Here is a 24,640-nt window from a genome sequence, read left to right on the forward strand (position 1 = left end):
GAGAAATAGTTAAATAAAACCGTATTTATACTTATTTTTAACCTAAGCTAACTATTAAAAAGACTCCTTAACCTAAGCCCTTTTTATTACTCCTTAATCCGAATTAGTACCCTAATTATATTAAAAATTATAAGCTTTTACTAATAAAACGGACGTTTAAGTATTACCGGCTAGCGGTTAAAAATAACTACTTTAATAACTAATATTTAATAAAACGAGAGCGTACTATATAATATAGTAATCTTATTTAATATAACTATCCTTAATACTAAAATAACCCGAATTTCGTAATACTAAATACGTTTAGATAGCATATATAGATTCTTTATAACGTTTTATTAAAGATATTAAGCTAAGTTAAATAAAAACGATTAAAAAAAGTAAAGCGTAAACGGATAGCTAAAAGGATATAAGGCTAGGCCTAGTTTAGATTATATAAAATATTTAGTATTAATATATAAATAAATATATATAACTACCTCTTATATTTCTATTTTATATTTTTAACGTAATAAGATACTAACTTATAATCCTAAAGTCTAAACTATTTTAAAGGGGTACTAAGGATATAATTAATATAATATTTTAGAGTATAATTAGTAAGTTAAGATAATAAGTAATATATACGCCGCTACGTTTATTATAGTTATTTAGCTTAGTAAGGAATTAAATAATATTAAAATAGCTTTTAGCTAGCTACGTAAGTTCGCTATAGCTTAGGGTATATTAGATTCTAGCCTAGACTTAATTATTAAAAGTCGGGCTAAGGGGCCGTTATAAGTAGCGTTTAGTAGGTACCGAACTACTACGTTTTAATATATCTAAGCTTTACTTAACTATTAATAGTTTATATAAAAGTAGGTTATTTAAGAGCTAGTAAAATCGCAAAGGCTAAAGTTAATAATTAATAGATTATATTTTTTATAAACTACGCTAGTTTACTAAATTAGTTTTATTAAATAGTGCCCGAAAATAATAGAGGAGTTTATATAAACCTACCCTAATCCTCTCGAAGCTAGTAAAAAGGTATTAGGATTATTTTTATTACGAGCTTTATTTTTTTACGTATATAGAGGGTATAAAGAAGTAACTTTTATTATTTTTTATTATAAGGACGTAAGAATTTAAATACGCTAATTTTTATAATTATATTTTTATAATAATAAGTATTATATCCGATACCGACCGCTTTAATTTAATTAACTATAGAAGCCTAATAAAGAAGGTTTATTAATAGTCTATATATATTTACGTCGTTAATAATATAAATCTTAAGTTACTTTAGTCTCTCGTTTACTTTACTTCGTTAAAGTATTAGATACGTTCTTAAGTACTAAATATTTAAAGCGTAATAAGTAATAAGAACGGGGGTACTTTAGTTACTTAGTTCTCTATATAATAATATAAAAATTATAACGTATCTAGGGATACGGTACTATAAATAGTATTATATAATAATAGTAATATCCTAGGGATACGGGGCTATATTATCAATAGGGTTCGCTTTTTTAAATCGAATAATAAAAGTCTCGGCGACGCTCGTATTATTAAAAAATTATTTAATAAGGATTTATAACCCTTTTAGAAGAATATTTAGGCGATATAAAAGCGGAGATAGGAATAGCTTAAAGAATATTTATTTATTATAAAGGCCTCGGGCGTAACTAACGTCGAAGGAGCTTTATAAAACGTATTACTAAGTATTTCTTTTATTAATAAAGAAGTTCCTTAGTGTTTAGTAGTAGTTAGGATAGAGTTTGTTACTTAAATATAGCTTTATAAAGCTATGGCTTACGAAAGTAACTATAGTAAGTAGTTATTTACTATAATAATAAGTATGGGCCTTAAATCGAGCTATCTCCTCGAGAGTATAATATTAAAAAAGCTATACTAGCGGTTTAGTAATATAAAGAGCGGAAGGCTAGGCTAGCTAACGCTAGTAACTAAGGAGGGAGACTTTATTTATATTTTTAATAAAATAGAGCTTTTATATACTATCCGGCTATTTTTAAAAGGCCAATACCTCTTTATTAATAAATATATTATCTTAGGATTTATAACGGGGGATACGATAGGGTTATTTAGTACTACTTCGGAAATAATACTTCTCGAATAATCTTAGTTCGTTTATTTATATTATACTACTATTATATAGGTTATAGGAGTTTTCGCTAGACTATTTATAAATTTAAATAATAGCTAAAGACGATATATCTACTCCCTACGGTAGTATAAAGAAATGTATAAAAAAACGTATAGACTAACGCGAGACGTATTTATTAATCCGTACTAATAGTTTACTTAGTTATTTTTATAAGTACGTACTAGTAAGCTCATTAAGAGCTAACGTAAGGGATAGATTTAGTCTACTTATTATAGCTCTTTTACGTAACTTTAAATTTAGGGTACGATAGTTATTAAGGCAATATAGACTAAACCTAACGAAATATATCTAAATAATCTAGATTATTAAGACTTAAGGGTCGAATTTACTAATCGCTTAGTTTATATTATACTTATATCGGATTATAATAAAAAATAAACTCGTAAAACTATAATAATAGTTTTTAAAAGCGTAGTAACTTTATAATAAAAAATAGTACCGACGCAAGTAGGCTAAAGAATTTATAAAGGCAGTATAACTATAGACCTTTTTATATTATCTCGTATCTTATTACTTACTTAGCCTTATTATTAAAATAATAACTAATCGTACTTTAACTACGCAAGGCGATATAACTAATCTAATAAGCTAGATTTTTCCTTAATAAATCGTTTTATAAGATAACTTCGTAACGAGGTAATAGGAGATATAAGATTAACTTTTAAATTCTAATACGTTCGTTTCGAGGCTTATATTTCTATTTCTATATTAATTAGACTATGTTATATTTCTAATTAGCCCGATTAATAGCGAGACTAGCCTCCGGAACTTTTAAAATAATACGGTTAAGAACGCGGTTTAAAAACTAATTAATAAAGTAAATAGTAATACGTAACTCTAAAGTAATATCGGCTTATAAAAAACCGTAACTTTTAAGAGTTATATAAACCTTAGTTAGATAAATAAAGCCCTATCTAAGCTTATAAAGTAATTATTTATTAAGTAAAATAATATTAACGCTATAGTAATTCCCTTAAGGTTACTAAGCCGTAAGCCCTAATAAAGAGCTAGGGGCAAGGGTAATTAAGTAGATTAGTTTTATATATACCGTACTTTTAATAGGTAAAATAGTCCGGCCTTAGTAATTAAGTATAAGGTACTATATAAGTTACGACGTAACGAGGTTATTACCGATCTAAAGTTAAAAATTAAACCCGAACGTAATATAATAAATAAAAATAGTAAGGGGTTTAGGTTTACGTTAAGATCGCTTATTATTATTATCGCAACCTAGCTCTTTTCGTATATAATTGGTAAAAGTATTTAGTATAAATATATATATATAGGAAAGGTATACGTCTTCTTATATATTCCGAACGATCTTACTATTATATACTATTCCGTACGCGTACTTAACTTAGATATTTTTAATAATAATAATAATAAAAATAAGCTTTATAATATAGCTATTATATAAGTCTTTACTTTTATCCTTTAAGCTTTACGTACTAACCCGCTCTTATAATCCTAATATAATATTACTATAAGTCTTAATACCTAGGCTATAAAATACGACGACGTACTAAGAAATATACCCGAAATAGTACATAAGGGTAAGGAGGCGCGCATCTCTTTATATAAACCTTAACGCTAGTGAGGGTTTAAACGCTCGCTAATTTAAATACGGTCTTAGTATAAGTAATTTAATAATAATATAAAGTAATAAGATAATAGTAGTAATAATAAAAAAGGAACTCCTCTTTTATTAACGCTAATATAATTAATCCTTAGTAATAAAAAGGCTCTTATAAAGTCGAGTATAAGCTCGATTAGTAAATAAGTATAGGAGCACCGATATTATAACTAAAGGAAGTAAATAAACCTTAAGGATCGTTAGTTTTATATATTATAATATCTACTTAGATTAGTAAACGGCTAGCCCCTAGATAAACGCTACCTAAATTTTTAAAATTACGGATATTAGTACCTTAATTAACTAGATTTCCTCTAACTTATCCGCGTTTAATTAGCTAAAGACCGTAGTTATAATACTAACGTCGTACTACTTTACCTATCTAGCTCTATTAATATACTCTTTAAAGTTAGGATATCCTCTTATAGCTATACTCTTATTACTAAAGGCGTTAAGATACTCGACCTAGCCCTCTTTTATTATAAAAAAGAATATATATAATAAACTCCGCTTAATTTAAGGTAAATATATTCCCATTTACTTAGGGCGGACTAATTTAACCCTACCGTTATACTACGATAATAGTATATATAAGCATATCTTATTTCTTAGTTAGGCTAAAAAACCTCTATTTAACTCTACTAATTAAGTAATTAACGTAGATATTAACGCAGTTACCTAAGCGTATTAAAATCTATATTAATTAAGTATTCTTTATAGCGACGTAAAATTATATAATATATTACGTAATAAGAGTATAATAAGTAAAAGTATTATAATAATAGACTTTAAGCGGGCGGAATTTAGCTACTACTTACTTCTTAGTTTACTTAGTTCGAACTATTAAAATAAAAATAAAAAGCGGGGGATATTAAGGAAATTAACTATATTAAATAGCTAAGGGAACGAAAGATTTATAAAAGAGCTAGACTCTATAGTACGTTATGTATCGAGATATAGAAACGCTAAATAGTAAAAAATAGCCATTAATATAGCTAGGAAAGTATAAGACTTTTTACTCGAGGGTTCTAAAGAACCGTTCTAGGTTCTTATTAGCTTATATATTTATAAAAGCTAGGAATAGTAATAAGAAAATAGCTTACGAAGCGTCTAATATTAATAAACCGTTATAAACGTAACCCTCTTACTAGCTATAAATATATATATATAAACGTAATTACCTTATTCTACTAGGGGGCTATATTTATATTAGTATATTAGTTAATATAAAATTAGCTAATAGCCTTTATCCCATTATATTCGGCGTTATTATATAAATACTATAGTAATTATAAGCAGGCTCTCTACCGGTACCGTAGCTAAGATATTAGCTAATAGCATTACTATAGGCTTATATTAAGTTAGTAAATACGAATTTTTATACTTATATTACGTAAACAAAGTATATATAAGAGGCTCCCTAGCTTTTTAGCTAGTTAAGTACTACTTAGGTCTAGTACTTTAAAATACGGAGAATATTACTATTTTAGTTAAAACGCCTAGCTACTTTCTAAACTATAGTCCTCCTCAGCAATTTTACTATATAATATAAAAGAATACTAGCTATAATACCTCCCGTAGCCTAATTTAATAGGCCTTAGGGGTGCGTCGTATCCTTTATTAATTCTAGCTAAATAAAGTAATTATACCTTAGTTATCTAGTCTCCTATCGATCTAACGTTAATTTACCTAAGGCTAGCTATTTAATTCTTAATCCTTTACTAATATTACTAATTTAGCTTTTAATAAAACTCCTTAACGTTTAAGTAAAGATAAAACTTAGTTAACTTACTTATACCCGGATTATATAGCTAGAAAGTTACTCTTTAGAATGCTATTATTATAAATAATTAATAATAAAATTGAATTCTATCGGGCTATTATTTAACTATTAAAACGGAGGTAACCCCCTCCCCCCCCCCGCGCTAAGTAGTTAATACTTAGTATTAATACTAATAAGGTTTCTAATTCTCAAACCGTATTTTATAACTTAAAAACGAGATTTAACTAGCTAACTATATAGCTTTTCTAGCTTATAAGTACGAAGGATTTGTAAAAATTACGGTAGTTTATATTAAGGAGTAGCTAAATTATTAAGGACTTATCTTACGACTTACTTATAACGAGCTTTAGCTAAAAGAGGTAGTCGAAAGTATACGGGGTCTATTTCGGGTTCTAGAGGACTACGTAAGTAAAAGTATATTAGCTATTTAGTATAAAGTTCAATAGTAGCTAAGTAATTAAGGCCTTGAAATAAGTACTATATAGGATCGACTCTTCGATAAAATACTAAGAATTAGTAAGAATCGGATTTTATAAAAATAAATACTATCCTAGTACCCTATACTATTTTATTAGAATATAAAGTATAGTTAGGAAAGGGTATTACTATTTAGTAATTTCTAAGCTATTTAGTCTCGTTTACCTTTACGGCTTTTAATTCTTAAGGTATATATAATATATAATACGTATATAAGAGCTTTTTTAAAAATCCGCTAAAACTATTATCGTAATTATTTCGTATTATCCGAACTTATATTACTAAGGACGGGAAAAGGGCTTTATTATCTTTAATAAGTACTTAGTTTCCCCCGCTCTAAATTAATTTTATTACCCCTAAAATAGTTTAACCTTACTTATTTTTTTACTATCCTCGCGGATCTAATTCTTAGTTTAGCGTTTTTATTATACTAAGTTTAATTCTACTATTTATATAAGTTATTATACTTATTAACGAACTTCGATTTATTTTACTACCCCGGTTTTATTTTACTATTTTAAACTCTTTTTTTTACTATTCTTTTTTAAAATTCTACTATACTTTTTTATTAGCTATTTAAATCTATTTGCCTTCTTAATTCCGGATTCTACCCCCTTAATATTAATTTTTTACCGCTCTTAGCCGTGCTTTTCTATTTACCCGCCTTTTAACTATTTAAAAAGACGTTTCTTTATTTAGGGCGTTTATTATATATCCGTAATCCTTATTTCAATAAATACGGCTAAATATAAGCTCTGTTCTTTATAATATTATCTTAGTAGCTTATTAAGCTCTATTCGCGTCCCTCGTACTAATTAATTATTATAGTATTAAGCTAAAGGGAAAACCCTTACTAAGTACTTATAGTATATTTAGTTAATTATTTAAATAGAGGTACCCCGACCTTAATACGCTAAGCTTTAGCTAGTTAAGTTACCTAGGCTAGTAGGATACTACTTATAAATATATAGCTAGGAGTTTAACTTATTAATATAACTATTATAAGTCCTAGACAGAGCCCTCTACTAATTCCGTAATAATTATAATAACGGACTATATTTAGTATAAAGTCTACTTAGCCTTAAGTTATTACCTCTACGAATCTAACGAGGTAAAACGGTAGTAAAATTATTTAAATTATATATACGAACGAGTATTAATAGCCGGATATAGAATTAACCCCCGCCCTATAATAATAGGACACGTATATTAAGGCATTTCGATCAAACCTAACCATTACTATTTACCGAATAGTCCTAGCTAACTAAGTAAATATACTAAGGCACGATCGCGTTTATAGTACTTTACTTACTAATTACTAGCGTCATAATTTTACTCGTATCTACTCTACCTATATCTACGTATAGAGTATACTAACCTTAACAAATACTTTATTATATACCGTAATAAGGCTTTAATAAAAATATATTTACTAAACGATAATAGAACTTAAAAGTATCTAAATTAAGGACTAGATACTAATAGAGCAGAGGGACGTGCTCTTCTAAGGTATTTTATATTCTTAAGCCTACTTTACTAAGTATAAAAATCTAATAGAAATGACGCTAGTAGTATACTATATATTAGCCTCTTATTATATTATAAAGTGCCGTAAGAGGCTAACCTCACGGGCCTAACATTAAAACTAAATAATACTAACGAACTAGATATTTAGAGTACTAACTCTTAGTATTTAAAATAATAATACCTAAATTTAGGTAGCAACTATTCGTTTTACGCTACTATCTTTAGATCTTTTATATATAATATTTATTCTTATTATACCTAGCTTATAACTCTAGTTATATCGTTATTACGTATAGTATAGTTTTTACTTAGTAAACTATAGTCTTTTTTACTTATAGATCCGGGTTATTATTAGATAGGGAAGAACGAATACTTACGGAAAGGATAAACGGGGAAACCCTACCCGGATCCCACTTCCCCCGGGTATAACGCGTAAATATAGGAGACCGTAATAAATAGCCGGGGATAGTAGTATTTATACCTCTTACTTAGTAAGCCGAGAGTAATTAAACTAAAGGCCAAGTATTAAGTAACTACCGTTCGGAGGTCGGTATACTTAAAGTAGGCTTTTACCTCTATAAAAGGCTCTATTAAATAAAAAAAAAGCGTCTCGGACTCGCGCTAGTTAAGCCTTACGAACACGATTACCTTACCTATTATTAATAAACCGTGCTTAAATAAGCCTTTAATCGTTAGTAATAGGTTTATATATAATAGTAGCTATAGTAAGCCTCTCTATATAATACTAGAATTGCGCGTTTAGGTTAATTAATATTAATATTGTTTTCTAATTTATTACTTCTTCGTATATATTTATTAAGTATAAGTACTATATAAGTACTACGTAAGAAATTAATATAGTAATTTATACTCGGGAATATAAAGTATTAAAGAGCTACTCGAGTCGTTATTATTTTTAATATAATAAACGTAGATCTAACGGCCCGTAATTAGTAAGGATTAACTTATTATTATATATTATAAAGGGAGGTATTAATAAGAGGTTATGTTTAATAATATCCGCTATTACGTTACTAAGCATATATAAGTAGTTCTTAAAAACGAGTCCGTTAATTAAATTAAATACGCTTTAAACTTCTTTTACTTTTTTAAACTTATTTATAATTATTTTAACGGGGCCCTCGATAGCCTTCTTATTAGTAATCTTACGCTTTGCGATCTTACTTTCTTAGCTAAATAAGAATAATATACTCTCGAAATAGCGTTAGTTAGTAAGGGAGTATAATAAAGGGTATTAAAAGTAATACTTAGTTAGCGCGAAGTCGAGCTATAAATAGAAATTAGCGAGATATAACCTATTTTACGGATTTATAATAAAGCCCTTAGAAGTTAGTTTACGGTCTATTTTAATAATGGGTTTAATAAAAGCTAGAGAATAATAAATAGGGATATATTTATTAAGTAAAATAGGCTAGGTTTATTATTCTACTACCTCGGCGTATTCTTATTCTCTATTAGCACGTTCTTCTATAAAAACTTAGCTAAATCCTCGGTATCTCTTATTTAGCTTATAATATCTTTAATTAATATAGGCAATAAAATATATATTTAGTCTTTCGAAAGTTAAAAAGTAATAAGAAAGTAATAGGAAAGTGTTTTAACTAGCCTATAGTATAGAACGGATCTTATTATATCGCTAAGTAATCCCTAGCGTCCTTATTAATAAGTAAGTCGTCTTTTTATGAACTAGACTATTTAAAAAGAGGCGTCGTTATATTATAACTTACGTGCGCTATATATGTATATTATATATATAAAAAGGCCTATTAACGCACGAGCTATATACCTCGCTAGTTTAATATAATTATATTATAATCGTTTTACTAACTTATATTTATTAGCGCCTTTCTATTATTAAGTAGAAGTAGAGATTCCTTCGGGGTGGACTACCTTATACTTAAGGTATTTAAAATTACTATAGTTATATAGTTTATATAGACTTAGCTAAAAGACTTAGACGGATTAATTACTAGTATGTCTTAGCTAATATATGAGCGAATGGGTCTTAATTTATATTTTCTTATAAACCGCGAAGCGGTATAAAACTAATAAAAAGTAATAAGTTAATTTAAAGTGTAATATTATAAGTATATTGCCTACTACTTTTCTTAAGAAGATAATAAGGATTAGAGTATATAAGGAGAGTGATATACTAAGTATATACTAATTCGGGCGGTATAGTAGATATATAAAAAAATGGATATTAATATAACTACGATCCTCTACCGAATAGCTATATTATCGTACTTAACTACTACTTACGCTAGATTAACTTTTAACGTTATTTTGAGATCTTCTTTTTATATAGTCTAGTAGCGATCTTATTACCGGAACCGGATAGATCGTTTTTTTTTAAACCTTAGCTTTAGAAGTGGCCTTAAAGGGCTCTAATATAATTAAACTTACTAACTTATTACGAGATTTAGGGAAATTGTGCTTATTAGAAGACGTGTATTTATAGAACCTATTTTTAAAGCGAACTTAGACGTATATATTAGCCCCGTACCGTCGTCGTATCTACTCATAACGCTATATAATATTTTTAACCGTTTTATTATAATTCTCGTTAGTTCTATCCCTTTTCTTTAGCTATTACTAACGAGAAACTATAATTTATTAAGCACGAACTGCGATAGCACTATATTATTAACGTACTATAAAATAAATAATAAGTCTAATTTATTATTATTTTATCGTTTTACTCTACTTAATATATCCCTTTTTAAATAAGTATACCGTACGAACGCGTTAAGTACTAAGTAGTAGTAGAGCCGTATCTAAATCTATTCTATAATTATTAGTTTTTTAAACTATATCGTAGCTTTTTTATAAGGGTAGCTAAAACCGGCTTTTAATATATTTATTAGCGGGAAGAACGTGGAGTTATTACTTATAGATATTAGTACGTAGCTTTAAATGCGGGTAGCCTAAATAACGGGATTTAATAGCTATTTAAGAAGTAGAATAAGAAGCTAGAACCGTTAGTTTAGGACTAATTATATATACTAAATAATTATACGTACTTTATTATTAAACGGATAGAGCGTAAATAAAAACTCTACTTAAAGTACTATAATAATAAGCTTTTCGTTTTTAATTATACGGCGCGAAGAAGCTTATTATTATTTAGAAATAAGAGGGACTTTAATTAGAACTATCGACGAAAGCGGAAGAGGTATAACTCGGACTTTTTATTATCTAATATAAGTTATACGGCTGCTAATATTGCTAACTAAGCTTATATATCCGCACTTATAGTATTTGTACTGGCTATTTAGAAAAGGAAGAACTTATTTAGGTAGTATATATATAGTATGTGCTTTATTATATAAGTTAAAGATATAATTAAATAACGTATTGCATAACGATAGCCCGAGACTAGAAAAGATGAGCGGAAGGTATAGAAGATAACGTATAAGCTCGTGCTAGTATATATATAAATCGACTAGCTAGAATTATTGATACTATATCGTTTATATATTTATTATAGATCGTATAGATAAGTTCTAAATCGGTATATATATAATGTATTATAACCCTAGCGGACTAAATTATAAGTCTTTAATAAGCTAGATAGGCTTTAATAATTTATAAATATCTTACCTTATTACTATAGTCGTACGTAAAGTTAATAATATTAAAATTTATACGTTAACAAGTCTACGATCCTTATAAGAAGTTTTTATTCTTATATACGGGTTTATAAAACAGTTTTTTACTAATTACTAGCTTTTATTTTACTATTTATAGCGCGCCTCGATACGTATTTATTATAAGGACATTTAGTAATATAATTATAATAACTACGATACCCTTATATAGTTAGTAAGTCTGGCCTGGGGATACTGCACTCGGTAGACCTTGCGTAAGGATTATGCGAATTCTAGTTAAAAGAAGTAATAATCGTGCTATTGCGGCTAGCTATTCTAAGATAGAGCGAGCGTTTTATAGAGGCTTTTTTATAGACGTATATTACTTTATACGAAAATATTACCTCGCTCTTTTTAGTTAGATATCGAGCTACTATAAAGTAAACGGTCTTAATACTAGCTATAATATTAGGAGACGCTATACTAGTTAGAAAGCTTATTCCCTAATATAAATTGCCTTATTTAAGTCCTTTTTCTTTCTTAATACTATCGCTCTCCTCATTAGAGTTATAGAAGAGGAAAGTTAATATATATTCTTATAAAAGCCTCTATCTATAAGGCATTTTACTTAATAAGGCGATTTTTAAAAGTAAGAATACTAAATATAGCTTTGAACTTATAATACTTATAGACGATCCCTTTATACTGAATATTAACTGCGGTATGCTTGAGACTTATATATTATGAGTATGCATATTTTACTTCCTACTTACTATAAGTAATAGGCAAATGAACGTGCTATAGGTACTGCATCTTATTACTTAAAAAGGAAAAACCCTTGTTAAGCGTATCTATTAGGACCGAAGTGTCTAAAGCTAGTAAGTAAAGCCCGAGATAGAAGCTACTATGTATAGTTATACGGCTCGTTTAATTACTCCGAAAGCTAGGTTAAGTAAGTTAGCCTAAGTATAGTAATAGTACTATATAGTATAGATTAAATATTACTTCCTCTTAGTAATATACTACTTTTATCTTTTTAATTCGACCCTTATAGGCTAGGCCTAAAGTCGTTCTTATTATATATATATAACCTTAATTAGAAGTGCGAGAATAACTACTATTAAAGCCGGTTATAAATACTTAGGAATAGCTCTTAATTACGTACTACCCCTCGCACTATTATATACTATCCCGACCCCTCTTTTTAGTTTATAAACTAACCGCTATAGCTATTACTAGAGGTTTGCGGAGACCTATTATAATAACTTTCGGCTTTTTAAATATTGAGAATGTTTATAAAAGAGGAATCGATATATGTATAATATATATATATATATATATATATAGTTTATTATGCCTCGGCTAAGCTATTTAGGGCTCGTATAATTATTTATATATTCTCTACTTTTATTTATATCTTTACTTCCTAGAAGCCTATATAAGCCTTATCTGTCTCCGTATGTATTATTTTTAGCTTTATATACTAATATTACGGTTGCTCGTAGTATTAGTAATAGGCTATTTTAAGGTTATTTTTTAAAGTATTCGGCGTCTTATTATCGGTAGCCAAAGCTAGTTCTATTATTAATAATACGAGGGTGCGTAGGGACCGTATATAATAAAAAAGAAAATGCTCTACCGGTTTTACTATATACCTATAGGCATAATGCGCTGAGGTAGTTATACCGATTTAATATAAGTACTAATTTAGTCTTACTATACCGGTACGTAGTTACGCTAGGATACTAGCTTTTTTTTAAAAAAGCTTATTATATAGCTCGCGCGTATGCTTTTTTAATAAAGCTATATCGATCTTTTTAAAAAATGCTCCTATGTTATTAAGTAAAGCTCTATGCTTTTATTATACGCTTTATAAAGCGATTCTAAATACTATTAAGTAAGCTTTAGCCGGTCGTTTTTATAGTATTTTGTTTAGTATTATGCTTTCCCTTACTACTACTTTAGCCGCTTTTACTAGGTCTAATTCTATTATTAATAAAAGCTAGAAGAGTATAACTCTATTACCTTTTTTCTAAAGATCTTATACGCTAATATATAGTTAGTAAATCTCTTATTAGCTAACTACTACCGCGGGTTACGGATAGCTACTTTATTATAAGTAAATACGTAAAGAGCCTAGTAATCGAGCTTCTATAAGAGAGACTTAACTACTTTTACTAATACCGCTAGCTCTATTATATACGGGTTTTACTCCGTTCTCTAACTAAATATATACGAGGCTATTATTACGCTGCCGCCCCTTCTAAATAATATAAATAGTATTATAGCCGTTCTATAGCCTATAACCCCGTTTCTTACTAAACTTACTATCGCTATTCTTACTACTTACTTAGACTAAATTACTTCGGTAGCTTTAACCGCGTCGTTATTAATTACTATATTAATCCGGGCTTCTTATAAAATAATCGAATACCCTTCGATAGTCTTTAACTTATTAAGAAGTTAGTTATAATAAGCCTCTGTTATTAACTAAAAGGGTAATAGGAACTATTAAAAGGCTACTACCCGTAGACGTCGAAGCGAATAGGTCTTAAGAAGTCTTCGTATCCGTACACAAAATATTATTAATTTTCTATTATATTTCTCTTGCGCTAATTATATATTTACCTCCGCTTTAGTAACTACCGTAGCTACTAAGTTAAAAGTTCTTACGATTACTTAAGTACTAATCCTTTATACTTAGTTAATTACTTTTATCTACGCTACTTAATATCTATATTTCTAAATATTCGATACGTAATTTATTATTAGTACTACGGCCGCTATAAAAAGCTATTTAGCTATTACTAAAAATAGACCTTTAAAGTACTTAAGTCCTAGCGCAGCCTCTAGCCCTTTTATTATCGCGTTTGCGATATACTTTTTAAATCGTAGCTTCGTATTTATCGTTACCCCTAATACTTTAACATAGTCTTTTACTTAAATAGTATCCCTTTTAATAACGAAGCTACTCGAGTCCGGTAGTAGTTTTTAATTATATATAAAGTAAATAATAGCCGTCTTATCTATTTCGAATATCGCCCCGCTTCGTCGTTCCTATTCGAGTACTCTATTAATAATATTTTAAATACCTTCTTAGTTTACTTCTCGTAATTAGTTAATAACTTACGTAATATAGTCGTTAATAAAAGCTAGTGCGCCCCTATTCTCGTTAATATAGTATTATATAAAGTTAGTATTAAAAAAAAAAAAGAGTATAGGTAATAGTAATAAGCCTTAAAGTAGCCCGGCTTGCGGTAGCGGACGAGCCCCGGACTTATAACCGTTAACTAAAATACTTACTATTTTATAGGAGTAAAAAGTATTAACCTATCTTACTAACTTCTTAAGGATACCCCGCGCCCTAAGTCGTTAAAATAGTCTCTCTTTATATACCCTATTATAAGCTCTTTTAATATTAAAACTAACTAGACTAACTACTTTTTTCTTTTTTTACGCTCTATAAATATACTTTTATAATAATATTAGTACTTATTTTATTAACTTCTATTTACGAGCGCTAAAATAGCTTATAAAAAGGAGACTAAACGTCTCGATTACGTACGAAATACGTTCTACTAAGACCGACTTTAGTACTTTCCTAAGCGTTAATAAAAGCGAGATCGGTCGCTAGGCCTTTATTATATTATAATCGCTTTTATTTAGCTTTTTTAACGAGATAATCTTTACGTATCATTATTACTTTAATAATACCCCTTTATTTAATAAGGTTTAAAAAAGTATAAGTACCCTCTCTTTTATTATTAACTATATATATTTCTATATTACTATTAATAAACTATCTTCTTTAGGGGCTTTTTACGACTTCGCTATAAAGGGCTATTTTTTTAATTTTTTTAATATAAGGTTAGGGAAGGGTATTAGTAACCTCTATAGCCGCTCCCCCTCTTCTTTAATTATATTAAAAAGAAGAGAAAAGAATATAAAGAGTAGCTCTTTAGCCTACTCTACGGCGTCTCCCGTTTAAGAATTATTAGCTCTTTTTAAATAGGGAATCTTATTAAAAAAAGCCTCTTTATTAACGTTAAGGTACTTTGCGGCTTTTTAAATATTTATATCGTTAGTTAGAAAGTCCTCTTAATAGCTCTTCTTTTATTATTAAATAGTATTATAATATTACTTAGCTACTAAGCGTGCGCGTTTTTCTAACTTAGCTTAGGTATTACTTACCCTTCTCTCCGCCCTCGCCCGGTTCTTTTAATAAATATAGATTTATTAGAGCTATATAAAGTCGGCCGTTTACTATCTCTTTATATATAAAGATAGCTTAGCCGTCGGTATTAGTACTTTTATTACCTTATATATTACGGATATTAGTTAATCTATTTACTACTATATTATACCTCCCGTTAGCGTTCGATTTAGGTTTATTTTTACTCTCTTTTTAATTTACTTTTATAGAGCGTTCTTAAAAAAGAGCCGTAGTTAGCTTTTTATTTCAAGCGCGGCTATATTAAAAGTCGTCTCGATTGCTTAGTAATTTAATTAGTAATTTATTTTATATAAAGTATATTGTATTACTATTTTTATTAACTTTTTGAATATAAAAGATAAGTCGATCGTTATTACTATATCGTTCTTTTTTTATATCTTCGTATTATATAAAAAGAAGCTACGGAGCGAGTACTTACTTATTAAATCGATAATTAGGTCTATTTCGCTTTACTAGCCCTTTAATATATCGTTACCTCTTTATAAGTAGTCGTAGTAATTAAAGTCTCTTACTAGGGCTACGTCTACCCTTTTACCTATTCTTATTTAGATATTTATAATAGCTTATCTTAGTAAGTCGTATACCTATTATAATATCTCCGGCTTTTATACCGGCACGTATACTAATATTATTAATAGCTTTTAATTTAGAAGCTAAATAACGGCTATGGTAATATCCAAGAACGCTATTAATACTTACTCTACTTCTATTTTTCTATTTATTTATAATAAACTCCTAATTCCCTATCTTCTTTTATCCCTTTATTCCGTTAGTACTATTTTTATTTACTTATTATATCTTATTAGAATAGTAATAACCTTACTTTTTATCCTCTGCGCTTATAGTTCTTATATTATTATAATTATAAAGTCGCGTAGCGCCTCGTTATTTATTAAACTCTTATAAACCTTAGCTTATTTCTTTACGTTAAGCTAAAGGATCTAGACTTTTTTATTAATAAGAGCGCGGATATAGCTTTAGATAGTTCTTATTAAATAACTCGTACGGTCCGCTATAAAGTACGTATATTATAATCGTCTTATTATAGTTATAATAATAGTAATTTACCTTAGTATATTATTTATATACCTAGGGGTTTGCGCACTAATATACCTTATATTTAGTAATTTATTAGTAGTTATAGTATTATTAAGGACGTAGCTACTACTTAAACGCTATCGTCGTACCGGACTCTCTTTTTATATAAAAAAAGCCCTCGGAGATTAGTTTATACGTATTACTAGCTTTAGTTATAAATATAACTATCGACCTATATACCTTAGGTATATCTTTTTTACTTAGCTAAGATATTTTAATAATAGTAGTCTCGTTTTCTTAGCTAAGTACCTCTGCCGCTTTAGCCTTAATATTACCTTTCTTATTTAGTACCTCGGTTCTTTTTATATTATTAATCTTTACGGAGTAGAGTTCGTCCTATAGAACTCGTATACTAGGACCGAAGCTCTTTTTTATAATCTACTTAATAAGCCTATATTTAGTATTGCTACGATAAATAATCTAAATCCTATCCGCATTCCTTAGGTTTATTATAATAGCCCGATAGTATTAGCTACTCTATCCGTTTATTATACGTATCTCCTTTTTTACTATAGCCTAAACCTGACTTATATTAAGCTTATTACTACTTTTTTTAATTCTTAATATATTAATTATATAAAATAGAGGGTCGCTATAGCTTAGTAGCGTTACGTTACTTATTATAATAACTTACGAGTTACGACCTTACTTACCTAAACTACTTTACGTAACGTCTATATATAACGTACTTAGGCTATTCCGTATTATTATTATTATTACGAGTACTTTAAAGTTTTTATTTATCTTAGCGCTTTTATTTTCTACGCCTTTTTTTATTACTTATAGCTCTTTTTTAACGGCTTATAGCTCGCTCTTAACTATTTATAGCTTTATAATAACCGCACAAAGCTCTATTTTAACGTTTTTATTTTACGTTTCTAACTTTTTTTATATATTAATTATAATTTTAACTACGCAATAGGCTTTATAGAGTAGAGTATACGGATAAATACTAAATAAGAAGCTACTAATAAGGTTAATTTATAAAAATAAGTCTATTAGTTTATAAGATACTTAAGTACCCCGTATAATAATAAATAGTAATATTAATAAGATCGCGCTTAACAAATATATTACTAATTACTTAATTATTATATAAAAGATCTCGTCCGGTAGGTATAGTAAGGCTATAGCTTAGATACTTATAATTATATTTTAAAAAAGATCTAGGTATAACTATATACTTAAGAATAATAGGGTCGTAAGTATAAATAGTAGGACTCGGGATCGGACTTTATTAGCTACGTCCCCGTAATTATTTATAACTATATTCTAAACTATATAGTAGCGTTAAATAGAGCGTTATTAAATCTTAATAGCTTAGTTAGCCCGCTTCCCCGTTTACTCCCTTTTTATATAACTAGGCTAAAGGATAATACTATCGAGGTATATTATAAATAGTATTACTTTAATAAAAAGCCTTAATTAGAAACGATACTTTAAGCTTATATATAACCTAATACTTAAGAGGGGGCTAAATCTTAAGCTAGTTTATAAAGATTACGATACTTGGTTTTTTATTAACTAAGGTATACTAAAAGGTATAGCTTACCGATAGGTACGGAATATTTAGGTCTATTTCGAATATAAATATAATATTATAGTAGTATAATATTTATATTTAGTTAATTACTTTAGTCTAATAGCTCGTTAATAAAGATTAAATAGTAATAGAAATAGCCCCTAGTACTTTTCTTTTACCGGCCGATAATCGTTATATATTCTTTTAAGAATAATTAGAGATTAGCCCGTATAAATCCTTAATATTCGTTTTAAACTTATTAAATAAAGTTTTTTAACTTACTAAAGTAATATTTAATAAGAACGATATTTAGCGAATACGGCGCTAAGTAAAGTAATAATACTCCCGTTATTATATATATCTCTTATATACGGTCTAAGTAATAAAAAGAGGTATTATTTATAATTAAAATAGACCTAGGCTCGGGCTAGCGACCGTAGTATAATAAGAGTATCTCGATAAAACTCTTAAAAACTTTCGTATTTATTAATTTTTTATATACCTAAAAGTATATTACTTTATTTTAAGTATACGCTAGTAAGATCTAGTACTTCTAACCGTAGTAAAATCGCTTAATTTAACGTAGCTACTTCCCTCGAGGAACCTAGCTTTAATAGCATATATTAATACTCTTATCTATACTAGATTCGTTTATAAATACTAACTACTTAGATAGGTACTACGAAATATAGTATATATATTCGTCTTATAGGTCTAAGTTATGCTCTTAAGTAATATTCTATATAGCTTTCTAAAACTATTTATCCCTCTTTAAGTGCGCAGTTTTAAGTAAATTCGGCGTACTATCCGTAAATAACATTTTACTAAATCGGCTATACTATTATTAATAAGCAGTCGTCTTACGTAGTAACTTATTATAAATAATATTTCGAAAATTACGTAAAGAACGAGTAAGATAAGGCGCTATAATAGCAAAGCCTAATACTAAGCTTACTAGCCTTTTTAAATTTATTAGCGGTAAGTTAAAAAATTATTTTAATTAAATATAGTTATTATAACTTAACGGAGAGGCTACGGTATTTATCTATTCCTAGCATAAGCTATTTTTAGAGTAATTAATTTAGACCCCTTATTAATACTATATATAAGACTATTAAAATTCGTACTATATAAAGGCGTCCGTGCGCTTAGAGAATTAAAAGAGTTTAATTTAATAGGATATGCTTTTTATATATAGCTATAGTTTACTACTTTTTTAACTTCTTTTTAATAAGTATTTAGGCAATAGCGCAGGTTTTTAATATACTACGAGACGGCGATATATTACTTATTATTAGTATTCTAAAATACGAAGAAGCTAGTACTTAGAAAGAACCCTAGAATTGCCCCGCCTATTAGCCTAGGTATTCGTTTTACTAAGTATCGAAAATCTACTTATAAATTTAGTCTTAAAAATTAGGCACAAACTTATATTAATTAACGGTCTCCCTCGCGTATTTAATATAATATATTAGGTAGGAATAAGCTTTAATATAACTAAAATATAATATAATTTATAATCTAGAGACGCAATATACGATAATTTAGTTTATCCTATTTATATAAATAGTTTAAGGCTTTATTATTAGAAATATAGTAGAATGTCCTTGGGGTATTTAACTAGCTCTTATTCTTTTAAAAAAGACGGTATAGTTTAGAAATAAGTAATATATAAAATAAACCGAAGCTAACGTAAAGTAAGCCGAGGCTAATTAGTTAGCTAAGGCTATATACTTTATTAAAGAGGTTAATATTAGCTTCTTACGTAGCGTTTTACTAAGTAATAACGATAAATATAGTTCGCCCGGCTAAGTTTAAACGCTAACTTAGTAACGAGACTTAGTAAAAGATCGTATAATATATAATTAGTACTAGAGGATTAACGCTATGTTACGATAATAGTCCTATATTTAATACTAAATATACAAGCTCTTATTAGATATAAATAGCACATAGATATAACGGACCTCTTTATATTATACTTTAAGTCTTATAATATAATTTATAAAGGATAAAGTTTATTTTAATCTAATCTTATTAGGACTATTACGCTTTAAGGCGGAGAAGGGGTCGTCTTAGTAATTTTTAAGAGCCTTAAATATTAAGAATATGCGCAAGAGAGGAAGCGATACGTAATACGACGGTATATATAATAAGCTAGTGCGTACGTCTCGTAAAGAGTTACGCTATATTAAGAACGACGATAGCTCTATAAACCCGCTAGCTTTAGTAAGTACTTAATAAAACGTTATAGCGCTAAGGTTATTAGCTAAGATAACGATACTTATTCTAAGTTAAATACTATACTACTAAACTAAGATCGCTCTTAGTAATATAATAATAATAAGCTTAGTTACGATATTTACTTTAACTTATATATAACGTACGAGGTAGTTTATAGTATTATAGTAACGTAGTTAAAGCTACTTATTAGGCCTATTATTTTATAGCTACTTATTATATAATATAATATAAACAAACGTAGTCCTCCCTTTACTAAAGGGTTATAGTTATATAAAAGAGTATTTAGCTTAACCGGAATTAAATAGCTCGTACTTAGTAAATAACTCCTTTATAGGCCTACTACTCTATTTCTTAAGTATAAATAGCTAGTATTAAGGCGCGTCGAGGTAATAAATACTTTAAATATTAATTAAGTAAATCCTAGTTAAATAGTAATAATTTTATAAATAAGTAATAAGAACGAGATTACCGTTAGCTAAATAGATATTAAGCTAGTATAGTATTAATAAATATAATTTTAAAATAAGGTTTTAAAAGAGAACTAAATAAGGATAATAGAGCGTTATAAATATAATAGACCTATAGTAAGCTAATTTTTATTATTATAAGACGTACTAAGTAGTACTAATATACTTCGGATAAATATAACGCTACTTAGTTAATTTAGTTCGATAAAATAGTCCCGACGCACTAATTAAGTAAGATCTTATACTCCCCGAACCCGTAAATACTCCTTCTTACTTTATAACTAACGCTAATAATAAATTACGCTTTTCGCTTTTTTATTAATTACTTTATTTTTATATCCGTTTTACTCCCCTTTAAGTTAGGTTTATAGCCTTACTACTTATCCTAAACCCTATTCTTTTTATAAATACCCTACTACGTTTAACTTAACGGATATTATGTTAAGCTAGTAGAGGATAGAAATAAGGAATCGTATATATATCCCCCCGGCTTAATAATCGTTACTTAGTATTATTTAATAGGTTAGCTATTAAGTACTATATAACTAATTAATTTAGAGTACTAGTCTAAAATGCTCGCTACTTATAGTATTCGATTAGTACCCCCCTATAAATAACCGTCTAACCTACGTTTAGTATATATTAAGCTATAGCTTTTTTTTATTTATATTATACCTACTACTATACCTTTATCTAAACGACGGATAATTTTTATTACTTTACTACTATTTAGTATAATATTACTACCTACTTATATATTCCCGCACAAAGATAATAATAAAGCAAGCTATTTACTACTCTACGACTATATTATTATAAGGAATACTAAAGACGTATACTTAAATATTAAGTTTACTTTTATCCGCGAATATATTTCTTACTTAGAAACAAATAAAGACTACTTTAAAGCTTAAATACGCTAGTTATATACCTATATTTAATATAGTATATTAAGGAATTTTACTTTACTTATTTAATTATCGTCGTATATAATATAACACTAAACAGGGCATTTTCGGAATAAACCCCACCCACTTCCCTCGAGATAAGACCGGATTTAACTTTTTTAGACTCGTAATCGGAATATTACCGTTCTATTTTTTCTTATCTTGCCGTTTTTTATAATATTAGCCGAGGCTACCGATAATTTAAAAAGGGAAAGCGACGAAGACGAAGTTCTCTTAGTTAGCCCGGTTTAATAATAGAAAAGCTAAAAGGTATAAGTAAATCGCGACGCAAATAGTATATTAACTAAGGGCCTAACCTATGCTCGAATTAGGTAGGAAAGTTAACTAGCTCTTTTATCGTAATAACTTAGAATTATATATTATTATAAAGAACCCGCATATATCTTCTAGCTAAATAAAAATAATTTACTACCTCAAAAGGACGAATAACAGAGGCTAAATAATATTAGTTATAATCTAAATTAATAAATAGGAATTGCTAAACTAAAGTATTTTTATATCTACGTATTTACGATTATAATAGTATAGGTACGTATTAATAAAATAAGCTAATATTAAAAACGAAACTTAAACCCTTTTTTAAAATAGCGTCGCTTAGTTAGAATATTAGATAATAAATTAGGACGGTATTAGTAGGGCTTAGTTTATATTCCTAAACTATGTACTTAGGGCAATAATATAGATTACTAAGCCTAGTTAATATACTCTAATAGTTTATAAAAGACGAGGTCCTAGTTATTATAATAAAACCCCCGAGTAATGTCCTATATTAAATTAGTTAGTAGTTTCTTAGTTAGTAATTATTAACTTACTCGCCTTAAATACGCAGAGTATTATAATTATTAACAAGCGCCCTCGCTTATTAAAAAAAGTTTTAAAAATAGTAACTAAAAATAAGCAAATTCTAAGTATTAAGTAGGCATCTCTATTAGTTAGATCTTATATATTAGAGCAGTAGGGTACGTTTACGATTACTTATAGCTATTTTTACTTATTTTATAAATAATTCTCATAATCCGTAGCGCTTAGGTACTAATAGTTATTATAGTTAAAGGGATCTCTACTAGCGGCGCTAGCTCTTATAAGTATTTATTTAATATATATTATAATAAAATAAGCTAATATAGTCTAGAAGTTTATTATTAAGTATATTAATTAAAGTACGAGAAACTAACTTATTTAATTTTTAGCGATTATTTAGAGGCGCTAGTTTTTAACCCGTTCTTTAAGCTTTATAAAAATTCTAGATTAGAGTAAGAAAAGCTAAAATAAGTAAACTAAATAAGTTAATAATATTATTTTAACGTTCCGATTTAATAAGGCCTAAACTAGCTATTTCTAAGTAATTTTACTAGGATAAGGGTAACGTCGGCTAGCTAGTACTAAGTAAACTTTAATTATATAACGCTTATTTTTTTATTAACTAGCCTATTCTTTAGGTATGCTTTTATAATATTAATAGTAGTATCTACTAAAAACGGGTTAAACTAATCCTATTTTTTGGGCTTTTTATAATAGTAGCTATAATAGGACTACTAAAACTTAAATAAGTAATAAAAAATATAAAATAAGGGTCTCTTTACTTAGCTCTATTACTACCCCTTCTCTATTTTAAAATCTCTACCTACTTAGTAATTTAGCTCTATTTACGTATTAATAATTCGTATCGTACTATTCTAAGCTAGCGTTTTATAAACTAGATTCTAACTACGTCCGCGCCTATTTCTTAAAAAAAAAAGGAAAATTAAATTACTTTAGCTTACTTTATATTAATATAACTAGACCGACCTTTAGTATAAAAAAGACTATAAATATAGAACTAAGTAATATTACTCGCTCGTAGGCCCGCTACAATACTTAGTAACTATTTATAAACGATATGTATAAGCTTTATTATATTATTCTTCGGATTATTTATATAAATTCGCTTCTCTCTTTCTTTTTTTCTTTCTTTCTTTCTTTTTTTCTCTCTTACTCTCTTATACTCTCTCGTAACGACTAATCCTTACTAACGTTAAATAATAATACCCTCGGAGTAGTTTATAAAGACTTTATAATAAGATCTTTACTACGTAATTCTAGACTTACTTATGGGAATCCTGCGGGATTATTTATTTAAGAACTTAATAAAACCGGTACTTCGATTTAAAGCTCTTATCTAAAATAATAAGTAAGTAATATAGTATTAAATATCTTATATACTTATAATTTCTATATATTACGTATTTATTCTAATTATCGAGGGCTAGAGCCCCCGGTTTTGTAAGTTATTTACTAACCGTTTAGCCTTTATATACTACCTATATAACTAATTTATAATAGTAATAACTACTACGATACGGAATAAGTATTTTAAATAGATAAAATAGTAGATAAGCCACTATTGAATGTTACTATTCGGTCTATTTCACGGCTCTTCCGTAAATATGCTATATAAGTAATAAGGGGGTAGCTAATAAAGTACGAGAGGGACTTATACTAACTATTACTATCGATATATAAAAAATCTTAAACTTATTTAGTATAACTTTATAAAGCGAAAATAATAGGCTAAGTGTGATTTATATAAAGAAAGGAAATATTATTAAGTAACTAATACTACCTACTTTTAGTACGCAATTAGTAATAAATAGTATTAGCTAGCTTTTTATCCGAGCGTAAAGGATACTAACCTAAGGGCTGCCGTAGTTATTAACTAGGACTAGAGCTAATACCTTATTTTAAAAATAGAGGGTCTTAGCGCTATAACTAGTTAAGAAAACTATAAATATAAAAGAAGAGTACTTAGAAAGTTAGCGGTATACGTAGTTTATTAACGGTTTCCCTTATCCTATAAATATCTAATTAAACGTTATTTCTAACCCATAGTAGTCCTCTATTAATAAATTTATCGTTAATATTTAGGAGCGGAT

General features: G+C 27.9%; 2 protein-coding genes across 2 annotated transcripts; one reads left to right on the forward strand and one right to left on the reverse strand.

Annotated features, from left to right (window-relative positions):
- Positions 1-3,236: 3,236 nt before the first annotated feature.
- On the forward strand, positions 3,237-3,398 carry CLUP02_18330 (uncharacterized protein; the record flags this gene model as incomplete). Its single annotated transcript, XM_049297232.1, has 1 exon — positions 3,237-3,398. A coding segment is annotated over one exon (162 nt), but the record flags the coding sequence as incomplete, so codon positions are not given.
- A 6,612-nt stretch (positions 3,399-10,010) lies between these two features.
- CLUP02_18331 (uncharacterized protein) lies at positions 10,011-10,130 on the reverse strand (the record flags this gene model as incomplete). Its single annotated transcript, XM_049297233.1, has 1 exon — positions 10,011-10,130. One exon carries the CDS (start codon positions 10,128-10,130, stop codon positions 10,011-10,013), a length of 120 nt encoding a protein of 39 aa, XP_049138457.1.
- Between the last annotated feature and the right edge of the window lie 14,510 nt (positions 10,131-24,640).

This window comes from Colletotrichum lupini, chromosome 10, assembly GCF_023278565.1.
Source record: "Colletotrichum lupini chromosome 10, complete sequence".
Taxonomy (NCBI): domain Eukaryota; kingdom Fungi; phylum Ascomycota; class Sordariomycetes; order Glomerellales; family Glomerellaceae; genus Colletotrichum; species Colletotrichum lupini.